Source organism: Solanum pennellii, chromosome 10 (genome assembly GCF_001406875.1).
Source record: "Solanum pennellii chromosome 10, SPENNV200".
Classification (NCBI taxonomy): domain Eukaryota; kingdom Viridiplantae; phylum Streptophyta; class Magnoliopsida; order Solanales; family Solanaceae; genus Solanum; species Solanum pennellii.
In genome coordinates, this window is record NC_028646.1 from 693,578 (window position 1) to 710,744 (window position 17,167).

The 17,167-nt window shown below is 34.4% G+C and overlaps 2 protein-coding genes across 6 annotated transcripts; one reads left to right on the plus strand and one right to left on the minus strand.

Moving 5' to 3' along the window:
* Positions 1-337: 337 nt before the first annotated feature.
* Positions 338-8,137, minus strand: LOC107001697 (formin-binding protein 4). 3 transcript variants are annotated; one of them, XM_015199658.2, is made up of 11 exons: positions 7,974-8,137; positions 5,780-5,872; positions 5,155-5,279; positions 3,808-4,598; positions 3,359-3,643; positions 2,349-3,253; positions 2,084-2,157; positions 1,878-1,973; positions 1,721-1,794; positions 1,252-1,372; positions 338-626 (listed from the first exon to the last, which is right to left on the minus strand). In XM_015199658.2, the coding sequence occupies exons 1-11, from the start codon at positions 8,056-8,058 to the stop codon at positions 543-545; spliced, it is 2,733 nt and encodes a 910-aa protein (XP_015055144.1). In that variant the 5' UTR covers positions 8,059-8,137; the 3' UTR covers positions 338-542. The 3 variants fall into 3 exon arrangements, with proteins under 3 accessions (XP_015055144.1, XP_027768277.1, XP_015055145.1); XM_027912476.1 differs by having other exon boundaries at positions 5,498-5,892; positions 7,974-8,106; XM_015199659.1 differs by having other exon boundaries at positions 5,498-5,872; positions 7,974-8,087.
* Positions 8,138-9,994: 1,857 nt separating this feature from the next.
* Positions 9,995-15,262, plus strand: LOC107001698 (peptidyl-prolyl cis-trans isomerase FKBP16-1, chloroplastic). 3 transcript variants are annotated; one of them, XM_015199660.2, is made up of 8 exons: positions 9,995-10,153; positions 11,833-12,021; positions 12,153-12,187; positions 13,121-13,214; positions 13,408-13,513; positions 14,208-14,253; positions 14,340-14,410; positions 14,938-15,262. In XM_015199660.2, exons 1-8 carry the CDS (start codon positions 10,089-10,091, stop codon positions 15,016-15,018), a joined length of 687 nt encoding a protein of 228 aa, XP_015055146.1. In that variant the 5' UTR covers positions 9,995-10,088; the 3' UTR covers positions 15,019-15,262. The 3 variants fall into 3 exon arrangements, with proteins under 3 accessions (XP_015055146.1, XP_015055147.1, XP_027768278.1); XM_015199661.2 differs by having other exon boundaries at positions 13,408-13,468; XM_027912477.1 differs by having other exon boundaries at positions 13,139-13,214.
* The last annotated feature ends 1,905 nt before the right edge of the window (positions 15,263-17,167 follow it).

Below are 17,167 nucleotides of genomic sequence, written 5' to 3' on the forward strand. Positions count from 1 at the left end.
TTCAAAAATAAACACTTACTACCAATTAGTGTTAACCAACATGAACACACCCTCAATTATCTTGGTGAAGTGAAGGCATTAATCTGATCACAAGCTTACTCTAAAAGCAAGTAGAACCTCATTATTTAATTGTATAGGAAATGGCTTAATGCCGTGCACTTGTACTTTTAATAGTGTGTACATACATATATACACATATATAGTTTTTGCGTGTGTGTGAATTGATTTGTTAAGAGAACAACCCAAGCTTGAATTTTCCTTTTACATTGATCAACTACCAAGATCAGCCAGTAAAATTGGCTTCAATAAACCGATAATCACTGAAGGGAAGGCGCGATTTCAAAAATTGGGGAACGATAAAAGCTCGTCTCTAACAAAAACAAAACTTTAGAACTCATTAAGAAATCAAATCGAGTTCAAAACAGCTACTGCTGGATCACATCACTACAACCTTACATATATACAAGATAGCAACTGCTAATAATATTAGAACCACTGTTGTTATAAAAAGTATGTAATGTAGGAACTCCTATTGATCCTCGTCAGTTAGTTGGTCTATTCCAGGACGTTTCTGATGTCACAGCTTTTCCATAATAGACCTGCTTCGTCGAATCATCCCAATAAGCCTGGAGGGCAGTCACACGGGTACACAATCATCAGCATACAAAGCTTAATTGACAGACTAGTAAAGCACAAGCAGAATATCGAGACTAATAACCTCTAATCTGGATTGTATTCAGATGGCGTGACTAAGATAATAACAAGCACAAGAAAAAGCAAAATGTTGGTGTTCCACCAAACTGTGGCGTATCCAGGGAATGGAGCATTGATGAATGCAAAATCTACCCAGATTTCAGGACTTACCAAGCTGATGGCTAATTGGAATTTAAGCAACAAACAGAAAAACAAGGAAAATTGATCGACAGACATCCAAAAATATTTAAGCTACAAGCACAAGTTAAATATTCTATTAGTTTTGATTTCCAACTTAAAAGGTTTTTTTGATATCACAAAGAGGTAATTCGTCAGTTAAAACCCTCAACAAAGTCCACTGACGTTTTCCAGTGATTCGATTTAGCTTTCTGACAAACTCATAATCTGAAATTAGAATGATATTCATTTTAATAGCTCACTATCAGTTCATCTTCTCAAGAGAGCAAAGATAATTTGGCGTTTGGATCATGTATCGTACACATAACAAAATTTCATCTTCCATGCAAGGAACAGAAAACACCTGAGACAGAAAGATACCTTCCATCCAGATGGAAGACCTCTTGAAATGACATCCAGATCAGGCTGCTCATTTTCTTCAGATAGTTGCTTTTCAGCCTCCCTCATCTTTTCTACTCTTTTTCGTTTCACACGCTCTCGCCTACATATCATCAATACAGTCGAGACAAATGTGAGGAACTATAATTTACTATGCTCAATGAATACGACACTGCTTGCACAATTGCATGAGTTAGCCTCAGGTCTTTATGCGTGCATCCATATGATTCAAGCAATATATAAATGATGAAATAATTAGTACAGCATAGAAAGAGTTTACTGTTTCAAAAAAGAAAGAATACCCCAACTCCCCTAAGATCAGTAAGGCAAGCGAGGAGGAGGATCTAAGACAAGTCCACTATTTCAAGGACAGTTCCTAATAGATATTTTATCAAGAAAACATAAAACATAGAGATATAACGCAGTGAAACAAAATAATGAGAAGTAATACCAATCGCCGCCAAGTGGCTGGAAATTAGCATTATCTTTGGCCTCCCCACTTGCAATTTGCTGAGCACGCCATTCCTACAAACAAAACAGAGTTCAGCATAAAATTAAAAAAAAAAAGCTGGATATACCAGAGCCTGTCTAAACAAATGTTAGCAGACCTCTATTTCTCGTTGTCGTTTCTTCTCCAACTTCTCAAGAGCACTTTCACGTTCTTCTTCCTCCTCTGCATGCAGCTCCTCTTTGGCAGCTTTCCACTAATGAAATGAATAAGCATTATGAGAATCATTTAAGAGAAACTATAGCAAAAATGTTGTAACCAATCTTCAAGGACATGGGAAGGGAAGCACCAGGTGAAGGCAGTTACCTTGTCAACCAAGCTCGACACTTTCTTATTAGACCTTAATGTGGACACCACACCCACAGTCCGCTTACGCAAAACTGAAGAGAAAAAGAATGCAAAATCAGAATGGACAGCTTCATATCCATTGGAAAAGCTCCTATAGTAAGCATGACGAAGAGTTTCACATGTAAATGCAGCAGAAAATCCCTCTCGATATTAATGACATACTAAAAATGTAAGAATTGCAACTCGCAAACAAGTACAAGCAAATTTAGATTGCCCAACTTACCTTTTGATGGAACTTTTGAGGGAGCAGTTGAAGCAGTAGCAACAGCGCCAGTGGCGACAGATGTTGAAGACACACCAACACCCTCCATTGCTGATACGGTTTCTGTAGCTACAGAGGATTGTGTGGCAGGAACATCAAAATATGTCTTTTCATTCTCCAAATCAGCAGGTACATCAGCCTCAGATTTTGCTGATAAATCAGATCGTGACCCCTTGTTGACATCTAAGGATGGAGTTGTATCAGGGGCAACAGTTTCATGAACTGGTATAGCTGGAAGACCAGAAGACCCTGTACCACTGACAACAGAGACAGGCTGCAGTGCTCCATCCTGATGGCCATAGTATGCACTGGGGTCAACATGGTTGATCGCCACAGGAGCCACACTATATGTAGTTGGGATTTGATAATATAAAGGGTGATGAGTAACAGCTATCTGACCATCAGAAGTTCCATATAAACTACTAGCAATTTCAGGATTAGTTTGCCCATAGTAATCAAATGTTGAACCCGGATAAGCTAAGTTGTAAGGAAAAGATTGAACTGATTCCATATTTGAAGGAACAGCATGTGTATGATCTACAGGCTCATCAGGTGGTGGTGGCGGAAAAGGTTCATTATCAGGAGGTGGAGGAGGAATCCAGTCTTCATCAGGTGGAGGAGGAACATTAGGTGTTTGTTCCAGGATTGAGGACTCCAATTTTGTCTGTTGCACTGACAGGCTTGGTCCATCCAGTGGGGCATGATTTGGGGCATGTAGTGCACCACACACAGTTAAGCTTCTTGAAGGTTCTGTATCTTCAACTTCCATATCTACATCCATGTCTACTTCCTCAGCCGGATGAAGCACTGTTTGAGGAGTTAAATCTTCATGTACCCCAGTGGCTCCGCTTTCCTCACTTGCATCACTGAAAGAATATGTAAGTTGGTCAGACAAGAAGCAGCATCATTATAAGAAGAGAAAAATTATCATGTTCTTTACTGTTAATATAACCAAGTCAAATCAAGCATACCCAGTGGTGGCAGGACAGCTTGAACTCTCTCCATTTGCATCATTTACATTATCACTACCTCTGTGGGATACATGATCAGCCTCAACATCATTCTGTTGTCCAGATAAGAATAGCCCACAAAGTTGATTTATTTCTGAATCTAACAGTTTTATCTTCCTCTCGGAGTGCACCCAGAAGGGAAGTAATGAAAGCCCATTACAGGCTAAGGACCTTATATCAGCTAGCCTAATCTCAAGTTCCAATGCATATTTTGAAATTCGGTCATACTGTACGAAAAATTCAGACCTGTTGAACAGGAAATAAATCAGTAAAAACAAAGAAAGGAAGGAAAAGAAGGAGAGAGGTGAAAAGATCCTCCTGGAAACTTATCAGACGTGCAACAAGAAAAACAAAAAAAAATGTTGGGAATAAAGATCCATGGAGAAGTACAAAAAACCTTAGTAGCATACCCTTTCATGGTCTCCAGTTGCTTTAGCAAACGTTCACAATGTTTTACCAGGTCAGAGGAAAAGTCTGCCTCAGCTTCATCTTCCGGAACATAATCTGCATCGCTGCATTTTGTAAAATCTTCACCTGGCCCATTCAAATTACCTTCAGGAGCATGATCTGATTTCCCTGAAGAAAGAGATCCACCAGGAGAAGATATTTCATTGCACTGTGAATCAATTTGTTCAGAGCCATTTATTGTGCCACTCTGGTCCTCATCATTGTCTCCTTTTTTATCATGTAAGTCGTCATCTGTTGGTTTCCTGTATTCATTAATGTCGCTGTAGCTGACACCAGTCTGTCTAGTGTCCATATCCATTTTTGCAGAGGGTTCTAAGTTCTCCAAGGTGGTGCCGCCCATGCATTCAGTTTCAGCAGTAACTTTCTCTTCTAATCTCGGTTCAACTGCATGACCCAATATCTGAGGCACTTCCCATGAAGTCTCGCCTGTTACTGTGTTCCAATAATAGTACTGGTTACTCTCTTCGTGCAACACCATCTTCCACCCCGCACTTGCATCTACTAGAGCCTGTGCATCAGAAGTTGTAGGGGCAGTAATCTGATCCAACACACTCAACTGTGCATGTAAATCAACTGAGACAGAAGCATTGTTTTCTCTAGCACTATCTTCTGCAGGTCTATCTGAGGGACTTGGTAGATCAGAGCCATTGTCAATAGCTTTCTCTTCAACTTCCATAACAGTAGAACCAATTTCCCCATTAACATTAGTTTCGTCGTCGCCAGAGTGCTTTCCCTAAGCAAAACAGACACAAAAACAAAACTATTAGATCAACTGCATTAAAGTAACTTCCCCATCCATCTAGGATGGAGAAGCTGAATAGAAAATGTACAAGTAGAGGCAATGTCAGGCTAACAAAGAATAATAACCTAGTCCGTAATCCAAAAGAATATAATCATTAACAAAACAAAACAAAAAAACTTTCAAAGAAATCATCTCAAAAAACAGCATAATTTATGTTCCAATAGTATCACTATCAGTAATTGGAACTTTGGAAGGGAAGGCAATCACAAGTGTACTAGAAGTGATAGTTGCAGAGTAGTAAGAGCAGCTACGACCTAGATAGAAGAATAACCAGTTGAAGCATAGGGTAAATAAGTGGGAGTCAAACTGAGGAAGTTCGTAAACAAATACAACACAGAACATTTCTTCTAATTTAAGGTTATTATTCACCTTCATATCACTGTTGAATCAGAATGCAAGCAAAAGAATCCACTTTACCAAAACAAGTGGCTCATCAACCGACAAATTATGTGGCCCACGGCAAGTGAATAAATTACCTACAGCTCACCTTGTCTTCGTGATCAAGAGAAGAATCCTCCGAAGCAGCACGTTTAAGTACTTCAACTAACTCCTCATCCACTTCATCGTCACTATATTGCCCAAGCAGCATAAGAGGATTCTCCGGTTCTTGACCTGAGGGCCAAATAGAAAATGTCAGAGAAGTTCAAGCCAAGTGATAAGAACACCCAATAAATATTATAATAAAGCCACTATACAATTTAGGGCAACAAATTAACAACATTAGATAAAGAAGACTGATGAATTTAGGATCATTGTAGTTCATGGCCACCTGTAGCACATCATCAACTGTCAGAAAGTCATAAAGCAAATAAAGACAGAAACATACGAACCGAGGAGAGGAAATACTCTTCTTGTAATCAGTACGCCTTTGATGCCGCCAAAAAAGGCATGATAGGTAAGACGTATTCAATAATTGACTGTGGCAGGGGCTGACGGTAACTGATGACCAATTGAAAGTTCCCAATACCACAGCAGGCTACATTCTGAAAACATAAACTTTTGTGGTACAAACAAGATGTCTTCTACAAAGTAAATCAATAATTTCCACCAACATTATCGGTCACATCATGTCTTCTCTACAAGTCCTTTGGAAGAAAACTGACGGAACCCACCTGAAGACGATGGTGAATTAGGTAGCTCGGCATGAATCTTGGATTCTTCTTCTCCTCCAACTTCATCTTGGACAGAGGAGCCACCTAAATCTCCTATCAAGCAAACAAAATTGCTTGAATATCAACATACATAGATAGAAAAAAGATCTTATAAAGACGCACAAAGTGATAATTCGGTAGTACAGTAGATGCACATAATTTCCTTCAAAAGGTTATCCATATCATGTAAGAAGCACATAGAACAAAAAAAAGAAAGTACATCCTCAGGACAGCCCTGCAGACATGCAACTCGACACATCAGACAATTATCATATGGGATAAGCTTAATTGGATACAAATATACACACAGGGTTACTTTTTCCTTTTTTTCTTTTATTTTGTGAATTTATGGGATGTAACCTCAGTACTCTCTTAGTGTTGGCTTTATTAAATATCTTAAAATACCTTACCATTTAAAAGAAATCCCCATAATGATCTTCGACAAGTAATCAAGTCTGAACCAGCTAGGTTCAAATACAAGTAACTAACTAACAGAGAGACAACTGCAATAGCGACCAGAAAAGGCACAGACTCTCAAGTCTCAATCACAGTCAAAGAAGGCTTAAAAAGTTGCTGGTCAAGCTCATGCAATGCCGTTGTTAAAACGCTGAAGCACTCGCTTTAAGCGAGAAGTGAAGCGAGGCGATAGGGTTGCACTTTAATGCCTTGAAGCGAGGCGATAATGAACAAGTGTGCGCTTCAGTCCCAAAAGCGAGAAGCACCAATATGAGAAAACAGAGGGCTGAAAACATTTAGCATCTCCTTTTTTTCGTCCAATTCTTAAAATTGCCTTCAATAATGTCTCCTCTCATTAGGGGTGCTAATAGGTCGGGTTGGTCAAATGTCATGTATTATCACTTCGTAAACATCCTAAACCGATTGATAATGAATTGTCATCATCTAAGTGTGAGGCAATGAGTATTCAGAAGGCCCTATTCATATATTATAATATGTGCTTTGTACTTTCTACTAAGTTTAGAGTTCTAACATCATCATCAAGGCTAAGGCCAAGTGCATGATCCTTTTGTTATATCATAATTAACTATTTTGTTGTCAATCCATCTGTATAAGAAAATTTAGAAGTATTACCGTAATTTTAGTGAATGGATATGCATCTTTTTTTGTTACCCTGATCAAACTTCAATCTCATTTTACGTTTAATGTATTATTTACATTCATTGTTAGCTTATTTGCATTTTGGATACCATGGGACTAAATACTTTAAGTTTCAGCAAATTTTGAGGGATTGATTGTGTAAAGAGGAATATTTAATTACAGAGTGCAAGCCGGGTTTTATGGTAATCTTATTTCTATTTATTCTAATTTGAATATGTTCCAAAAACCTATCCTACTTTCAGATGCTTGGGGATAAGATAAATATACATTTATTGTGCTTTGTTTGTACGTTTTGCAAAAATGTATGTTTTTCTTCTACATGTCTTTGCTAATTTGGTTAGAGGCATTTACAGGCAAAACGACATTGACATATTCATACCATTAGAGGCTATATTATCATAATTAGCATCACATATTTCAATCTTGATGGAAAATGCACCGTCCCACTATTATGAATTTAATCTAATGATTGAATCGTAAAATTTGTATTGCTAACTTCACCACTTCGGAACACTTGGATTTACCGAAAACAACCTTTTTACCTCCCAAGATTAAGCAAAGTACTACCCTACCCTCCATTACACAGGTATGTTGTTATTGTTGTTTCATTTCCAACTCTCCTATTTAATAACTCCAACTTTTAAATATATAGAAGTTCCATATAATGACAAGGACAAAAAGAGCAAGGCATGTTCCCAAAGGGCAAAGACTAGTTTTTTTGGTAAGTGCATAGCTCAAAAAGTTTATCATCAAAATAAACTTGGTGAGCCACCGCTATATCAATCACACGTCAATCCAAATGGATACGCTCAACTATATGAACAACACAAAAGCTTCTCTATTATACATACATCAAAACCACACTTTTTTTACGCTAGCTATCAATCTAGATAACATTCTTCACCCGGATTCGAAACCTACTATACCTCGCATAAGCTCACCAAGTTTACTATCTAAAAATTAACAAATTCAGAACGAATATTCAGTAATTTGCATCTGAAACAACATGTACATGAAAATAGAGAGAAAAGTGAATTACCAGGGGGTTCCGCGAAGAGATCGAGCTTAACTCTCCGACCGGCGGCACCTTTTGCTGCAAGTTTACGCTCTTTTCTCCTTCCCATTGATTGATTTTCACAAACTTAAGATTCGATTTATTCAGAATTTTCACTTTTCAAATCCAAAAACAAACCCTATGCGCTCAATATATTCTCAATAGACGAAGAAGAGAATGTAAATGGGTATTTTTAACTGGATTTGAGCAGGCCCATTAGTGATTATGGGCCTAAAGCCCTAATTTTCTTAGTGGGCTGAATTGTAGACCTAAAATATTGGAGCAACAAGAATATAAGCCCATAAAGTTCGGGAGAATGTAAGATATAACTTTGTGTAAATTAGATATATAGCATTTTTTATAGTAATATTCTCAGGTTTGACTTTTAATATATAACATTTAATATATTAAGTTATATCATATTATTATAAAATAAAGATTGATTTTAAATAATTAAAAAGCATATTAAAAAAAAGAATAACAGAAAAAATTGTTTCTGTTTTTTAATTGGAAAGTAACAAGATTCTTGTGATTTAAAATAAAATCAATTAATAACAGATAATAACTAATAAGTACATATTAAGGAATCCAAAAAAATCAGATTATTCAGTTTCCTTAAAACGCTCAAATAAATTGAAATCAAATTAAAATATGATTTTATTCCTTAAAACGCTCAAATAAATTAAAATCAAAATTTTTTATATCGTATTTCTCTCTCTTGTTTACATATTGCAATTTTTTTTTTGAGTGATTGAAGTTATTTTTCTGTGAAAAATATCGTGATTTGTTGTGAAGGACAATAATATATTCATATTAATTAAACATGATGGAAGATGGAAACCGTCAGGTAAGTATTTATTATAGTTTACTGATTTTTTGTTTGATAATATTGTTCATATATTTATTATAGTTTACTGATTTTTTGTTTGATAATATTGTTCATATTACAATTTCTGTTGTTTTTTCTATCATACTTTCAACAAATATGGTGCATTATGGACGTTTTAGTTTTACAATGTGTTAAATAATGTGCAAGAATATATTAATACATATTTTATGAAACTCGATAAACTTGATGATTGTTGCAATAAATTTTATTAATAGAGTATGAAATATGAAGTGTTATTTGGTATGATAAATCGAATGAAGGTGGTAATCTTAATCATTGTTATATTAATTGTGTATAAATAAGGTATGAAATATGAAACGTTTTTGTTGTATGAATTACAATTTGAAAAACACTGTTTGTAATGTATTTGAAATTTGTTGTATAAAATGTATATTAAATGGGTATGAAATGTGTAATAAATGGGTATGAACTTTGTATTAATTGGGTTTGAAAAGCACTGTTTGTAATGTATTTGAAATTTTGTTTGTATGAATTCTTAATTGTTTGTGTTAAATTTGTTGTATGAAATTTGTATTAATTGAGTATGAAATGTGTAATAAATGGGTATGAACTGTTTAATAATTGGGTATGAATTACGTATTAATTGGGTTTGAAAGGCACTGTTTGTAACGTATTTGAAAATTTGAATGAATTCTGAATTGTTTTGTATTAATTTATATGATAAAATTTAATATTGTTTAAGTTATAAGATGTTATATTAATTGTTATTTTATTATAATTAAACAGGTAATGATGCATATGTCGTTCCTGTTGCACCTATACCTTGCGAGAGTACATGGATATATCAAGTTATATTTCAGAGCCTAAATTGATGACACCCGATCCAAAGAGATTAGTTGAAAGTCCGTAACTTGAACGTTGGAAGGATTTTGCTGATGTGAAATTCAAAAGATCAAAGATTACATGTAGCAGATGTCGTCAGGTTGGACACAACAGGAAGACGTGTTCAAATTATCGTATGCAAAAAAAATAATTTCTTAATTTTTTACTGTATGAAACAATTTGTATGTTGTTTTGTCTGTTAGACACATGTTTTGTTTTATGGAGTTCATTTGTCATTAAACCAAACTTAAGTTACCATTTTGTCATTATCTCTTCTTCTTTATGCATTTCCCACCATTTCTTTCATTTCCCTCTTATTTTTCAGCAAAAAATTTCCCATCAATTGGTGGTAATCTTCATCGGCGACAATGGCAGCTCCTCAATTTCAAACCAATTTCCGATCCCGATGTATCTTCGCTTCTCAACTCCAATGGTAACAAGTATTCTCATTTCGATCTGATTTCGATTGACTTAATAAGTGTTTTTTCCAGTTTTTTAAGTTGATTTAGTAGCTCATTACCAGAAATGGTTAGTTTCAAGTGTTAGATTTATGTTTAGTGTTAAAATTGCATCTGTTATTAGATAGGAGTAGTGGTTAAAAGCAGGATTTGAAGTTTATGGTTATGAATTTGTCACTTGAGCGAGCATATTTGATGAACTTCTTAAATAATCTAAGCAAAAGTTATTGGGCTAGTTTGAACCGGTACTGAATACTGTAGCTGCACCCATATTTTCTCACTTTGTTTGTAATTTATCGAGTTGCAAGTTGTGTGTGGTTATATATTTTGCAAAGAATATTTGAAATTATGTTCATGCTTGAATGTACTAAATTTGAAATTCAGCTTTCAAGTTAGATTTTGAATTTTCGACCCTAAACACTAATTTTCATAATAAAGCGAGAGAACATCTTGGAAAAAAGTAAATAACTTCTAAATACTTCTCCGATTTTTGGTGGTCTTATGTTCATTGAAAGATGTTACTTATTGCTTGAATATCTTGTTGTTTATGCTCTGTGTCATATTTGATTTTCTCTGATTGAATGATTTGCATATAAAAAATTATGTTATTTATCAATGGTTAGAGCCTAGATTTTATAAACTTGATGCAAAATGGTCTGGTTTATTGGATGTAACCTCAACACTTTCTTAGTGTTGGTTGTCTTAACATCAATAATACATTCCATGTCTTGCTAGATCACATACATGTCTTTCGATAAGGACATAGAAGAAGCATCTAACTACTTCATGTATGATCCACTTGGGTCTGGGATATAGCTCAGCTAGTAGAGCTTCGCTCAATTCTAATAATATATACCCTTGTTCTTCTTTTAGTAATTTTCTTTGGAAGCGTTAGCCCAGAATAGCAAAGGGTGAACTTTCTAATTCACTCAGTCACATTGAATAAGCATATAATTGAATTGGTCAATTGCATGCTGCGAACGAAATTGAGTGTGATAGTGTGAGACAACCTACTTAGACTCATTTTTATACTTTTGTATTGCCGCTTCATACTGTCTATTACCATTAAATGAAGATGGTCTAGTTTATGCCTTTATGGATGAGTGAAAATTTTGTTAATAGAGAGAAAATGCAGAATATGACAAAGAAAGAAGAAGATTAGAGGTGTCACCTGCATCATCATACTTGTAATTTGTAACTTGTTTATGCAATAGTTTTAGAAACACCGAGCAATGTTAGAAATCAAAATTGCATCTACTACCGGAAAGGAGGAGGTTATAGATGCTATGTGTGCTGACTTGACTTCCGCCTCTGTTTTTTGTGGCGGTCAGAGTTCATAAAGGCTATTGTTTTAGTTATTGATTGAACAGCTTGCTAGTTATGCTCGTCGCCATCAAGATGTTTATTTTTATTTTCTGATGGAATTATTTGAATAGACAAATAGCCTTCATTTTATAAACTTGATGCAAGATTGTCCAGCTTATGGATGAAAGGAATTTTTTATGTTAGAGAGAAAAAACAGAAGATGACAAAGAAAAAGGAAGAAGTTTAGAAGTGTAATCTGCTTAATCAACAACAACAACAACCATGCCTCAGTCCCAAATTGTCATCTGTTTAATCCTACTTGTAATTTGTATCTTGTTTATGCAAACAGCTTTGAAGACTCTGATCATTGTAAGATTGCTGTGCCTAAAAGCTCAGATGAAAGGATGCCATCCCTTAATGTCAAAAAGTTGCTGAGGAGGTCAGTTCTGCAATTTGTTGGATTGAGTCCCATCTTCATAAGTATTCGTCCTGTCTTGTCTGCACCAATGCAGGAGATGAGAGAACCTGATGTTATCCGGTAAATGTTGTTTCCATTTATTTTCTTCTTTTCATTTGGTTGCTTACCTCCACAATTCAATTGTTTATGTGGCCTAAATAAACACTGTCATTATTTTGATTCTCTTGTTAATTTGGATTTGAAGCATTCAGGACCCTAAAGCTTGATAGTGGAGTGAGGCTACAAGGTATAACCTCTTTTAAGGTTACACAATAAATATATATTGAACCTGTTCCCTGAATCGAGATTTTAAATTCTTTTTACTCATAGCTATAACAATCCTCGCCATATTCAAAGTCATTGCTATTTGACTAATTAATGGATAGTATAGCTCAACCACGAGCTCAGCTGGCTTGTTAGAGACAACATCATCACTCCTAAAATCCTAATTTGGAGAGAACATTCAAACTAAATCTTACAAGTATATAAATGTCAAAGTTCCAAGCTGATTCTTGGAAAGATGACTTCACATTGATACAGAGAGTTATGCCAAGACATGCCCACAAACAAAACATCTAACCAGCTGGACTCAATCTCAACAAGTTATATATATATATATATATATATATATATATATAGGTTTATGTTTGGTGAATAATCATTCATTGAGGATTGCTATGCTCAAGATATTCTTGAACATTATATGAGTCAAAACAAGTTTTTACGAGCTTGATTTGATTAATATCAAAGTAAATTGTCTGGTCTGCTTTTCTTTGTTGGAAAAACAAGTCAAGGTTGATTTCACATGAGTCCAGTTGAGCTTTCTTCACGACTCTTTCGAACTTGTTATAGCTTGAGCTCAAGTTGTTATAATTGAATGGAACATGATCACCCGCTTCCAAGTTTGGCATGCAGCGGTTCATGTATTCAATGTTTGGTGCATGCATACAACATACAGGATACAACATTGTTGATTTTAATCCAATGAAAAAGTTCACAGGCAAAACATCTTGTTTTTAAAATAACTGTTTAATGATCTTCTTCTTTACAGTTTATGTTCCATTTTGTCATTGATGTCATGACAAGCATAATAACGTTATGCTTGGAAGGGGACATATCAAGCCCTCCATGTCATTCTTGTTTCATTTCCGAGTATAACCATTTGTTGGGTCTTCTAAAGATGTTGTTGAAGGGGCAGGACCAGAGGCTCGTGAAGGGGATATCGTTGAAATTAATTATGTATGCCGACGATCAAATGGGTATTTTGTCCACAGGTACTGTTTTAAATAAAGATCAACTTAAGAAAGTAAGAAAATTATATGACTGCTGGTTGATAAATATAGAATAGAGAAAGAGCATCACCTTATGTTCTGCTCCTCCAGATAGGTCTTCATCAGTAAATCCATGTCATACTTTCTTCTGTTCTGTGGAATATACATTGAACTTTTTCATTTTGCTTCAATGTAGTACTGTGGACCAGTTCAGCGGAGAGAGTGCCCCTGTCATACTTCCTCTGGATGATAAACAGGTCATGGTATTTGCTAGCTTTGGGCTTAAATTAGAAATTCTAAAGGTCAGACAGCAACCTTCTGACTTCCATTAAGTGCCATGGCTAGAAGGTCTTTTGTATATCGATGCCATTTGTACCTATAAAATGGGAGATATATAGTGGTTGTGGTCCAATAGTGCCACCAGTCACGTAGTTCATCAAACAAGGTTAATAGTATTGTAGATAAGTTTTGTCAATGAGATAAAAAATGTATTTGTAGTTCCTACCTTTCTTCTTACATTTTCTCCTCTCTAAAGAAGCAAGAAGTCTCTGTACATACTAGTGCCCCCCTCCCCCCAAGCACACACACAAAAGAGAAACTTAGTAATAAGCTAAACTAGTAATAAGAAGAATAACTGCCAGGAGAAGCTGTTGTCTTACTGAGCAATGTGTACTCAAGTCTTTTCAGATGCAAAATGTACCCTACCATCAACTGTCAAATATGTATTGTGCTCAGCGATTCAACATTATGTCTTCCTACTAGCATAGATCGCATCCTATAGTAGCATTACTGTTTCTTCTCCTTCACTCCCCCCTGCCATCAAGACTGGCGAGGTTAAGGATGTCTGGGTTGTCTATGTCTTCTCTCTATAGTAAGCCAGGTCCTATAGCTGCATTGGTCCCTCTTCTTTCCACGTGTCTATGTTTGAGGGGGGATGGGTGTTGTTGTTAATAAACTGATTTTGTTTGTCTTAAAAATCTCCATGAATATCTGCAGATAATAGAAGGTCTGAAGGAAGTCCTTATTGGAATGAAGCCCGGAGGTTGTTCCTACTCCCTTAAGAAAATATTTTCCGTTTTTCAGAAGTATACAGTTTTAGGTATTTGAACTGTAAGGTCTGTACTGCAGGAAAACGAAGAGCATTAATACCACCTTCCGTTGGATACATCAGTGAAAACCTAAAACCAGTACCTGAAGAGGTATGTCTTTCACGGATATCATTTAACCTACTAGTAGTGAAAGCATTAATCTTGTAGTTTCTTGTTCTTCGATTTGTGTTACTATTTATTGTTTCTTGTTCTCCGATTATAGTATTATTGTGTTATAGATACTGTATCTTCTTTTCAGAATGTTTGTCATGCTATTTTTAGTATTTTGTCGTAACTTCTTCACTTTTGTTATTTCTTATCTGAATTGCTTTGTTATGCTTTTCCTTGAGCTGAGGATCTATCAGAAACAACCTCTCTACCTCCCAAGGTGGTGGTAAAGTGTGCATACCCACTACCCAGCCTGAATCCCATTGTGGGATTACACTGGGTATGTTGATGCTACTTTTGATAGCTGTTATCATCCTACAATCGTCTCCCAACTAACTAATTCTATGAGTAATGTTTGGATATAAGTTTGGCTGGTTAAGTGTAAAGTCGATTTTGCAAGGAATTGATGTTCCTCACATTTTTTTATAGTCAATGTTATTGGTTTATCAGCAGATAATGTTTTCTTGCAGTTTGGACCAAGGCGTAGCCTTATGTCTCACATGAAGGAGCCTCTAATTTTTGAAGTGCAGCTATTGAAAGTTTTATCATGAGTACCATATCTATTATTTGTGATTAACTATCCTATGTAAGTATTTTAACCATTTAACTTCCATTATTATGAAAGAAAATCTTTCCTTGGGGCTTGGTGTACCTGTTTGAGGATTTAGCTTCCAGAAATTTGGCCAAGCAGGATTGTTCCATAATTGATTTATCCTGGTTTTGTTTCCATTTTAGAGGAAGTTCTATATAAGACAATGTAATCGCTAAAAGATATTGATAGTCGTGAAAGACCTACAATCTCTTGGAAAATCCATGCAGACCTAGTTAAACTTGGTACAACAGAAGAAAATGATCTATGTAGGCGACATTGAGAAAATGTTATAGTCATGTTAGTACGTTTACTTTACGTCCTATATTTAGAGCCTTTTAGTCATGTAAAAGATTCATGTATTTTCTAGTGCCTTTTTTGTATAATATTAGCTAAGATGAGCTTATATGGAGTGGCATTGTCATGACAGTGAGGATTTCTATGTTCCAACTTAATTGTGGTTGAGACATTATTCATTAGAATGTAAGGATTTTGCTTCAAGAATGGTTCAGTGGTTGGGATCTGAAAATGGAAAGATACTAGCAATCTAAAGATCTCAGGTTCGAATCTAGCTATAACAGGAACTGTGATTGAGACATTATTCATTAAAATGTGAGGATTTTGCTTCAAGATTGGTTCAGTGATTGGAATTTGAAAGTGGAAATATACTAACAATCTAAACATCTCAGGTTCGAATCTAGCTATAATTGGAATTGTGATTGGGACATTATTCATTAGAATGTGAGGGTTTTGCTTCAAGAATGGTTTAGTGGTTGGAATTTGGAAATGGAAATATACTAACAATCTAGAGATATCAGGTTCGAATCCAGCTATAACTAGAACTCTGATTGAGAATAGTTCAGTGGTTTGGAATTTGGAAATGGAAGTATACTAACACTCGAGAGATTTCGGGTTCGAATTCAACAATAACACTCAAGCATGCAAGCCTATTTCTTCTTGAGCATATATTTATATTTACTTGATGTTTGTATTCCTATCGTCCAATGAGTTAGTGGAAGTGTGTGCAAATTGATCACAATACACCCTTGAAAAAAAGGTCACCATGCTCCATTATAATATATAATTTTTTCTTTATTTGTCTAAATATTTATATTAAAATGCGATTAAATTTGAATTCACGGCATATAGAATTTGCTTTTTGAGGACGATCCTCAAACATGATTTTACCCACTTTCAAGGTTTAAATATGGAAGTTCTATTAAAGAAAGTCTAGTTCAAGCCTCCATTTTTTAATTTTATTTTTTGGTACATTTAGAAAAACTAGATTAGCTAGTACCTATATATGTATTATTTTTTGTCTACTTTTAATTACTATGTTGCATTTTTAAAAATTAACTTGGTTAATTTTAAAATTAAATTAGATTATATTAATTTAATATTTTAAATAAATAATTTCAATATTTAGAAGTTATATAAAAATTACTATAAATTAAAAAATTTTGTAATAAAAAATATATTTAAAGTATTAATTTTATAATTTGATTATAAAATAAAAAACTATGACAAACATAGTAGATTGAACAAATTCTTTAGTAGAAGTATAGTGTACACTTTCCAAAAATGGTAAGCTGATCCACTTTTCTGACAAATTGTAGCTAATAGTGTGTTGGATTCTGAGCCATTTCTATATTTATAAAGAAAAGAAAAATACAGAAATTTGTATTAACAGATTAGTTTTAAGTATAAATATTTGATGATTAATTAAAAATTTCGAATTTAAAATTTATATATATATATAAAGATCGAAATCTAAAAATAAAAAGCTTCTTGAGAGGAGTATCTTTACTATTTTGGTGTCTATGAATAATATTAATTATAATTAATTGGATAATAAATGTAAAAATATCCGATGAACGAAAAAAAACATAAAATTATAAAAAGAAAAGAAAGACATGTAATTAAACTATGCCAAATTGAGGAAATTTGTCCCAATAATATGCATTAAATTTTCTATATTTATAAAGAAAAGAAAAATACAGAAATTTGTATTAACAGATCAGTTTTAAGTATAAATATTTGATGATTAATTAAAAATTTTGAATTTAAAATTTATATATATATATATATATATATATATATATATATATATA

Bases quoted from the DNA above. Each gene is read 5' to 3' on its own strand.
- LOC107001697 (XM_015199658.2), bottom strand. From the start codon at position 8,058: ATGGGAAGGAGAAAAGAGCGTAAACTTGCAGCAAAAGGTGCCGCCGGT. The intron at 5,280-5,779 runs GTGGGTTCCGTC...TTTGGCCCTCAG, and splicing joins TAATTCACCATCGTCTTCAG to GTCAAGAACCGGAGAATCCT. The intron at 627-1,251 runs GTATCTTTCTGT...ACTGCCCTCCAG, and splicing joins GTCTTCCATCTGGATGGAAG to GCTTATTGGGATGATTCGAC.
- LOC107001698 (XM_015199660.2), top strand. From the start codon at position 10,089: ATGGCAGCTCCTCAATTTCAAACCAATTTCCGATCCCGATGTATCTTC. The intron at 13,514-14,207 runs GTCAGACAGCAA...GAATATCTGCAG, and splicing joins TTAAATTAGAAATTCTAAAG to ATAATAGAAGGTCTGAAGGA. The intron at 14,411-14,937 runs GTATGTCTTTCA...GTTTTCTTGCAG, and splicing joins TAAAACCAGTACCTGAAGAG to TTTGGACCAAGGCGTAGCCT.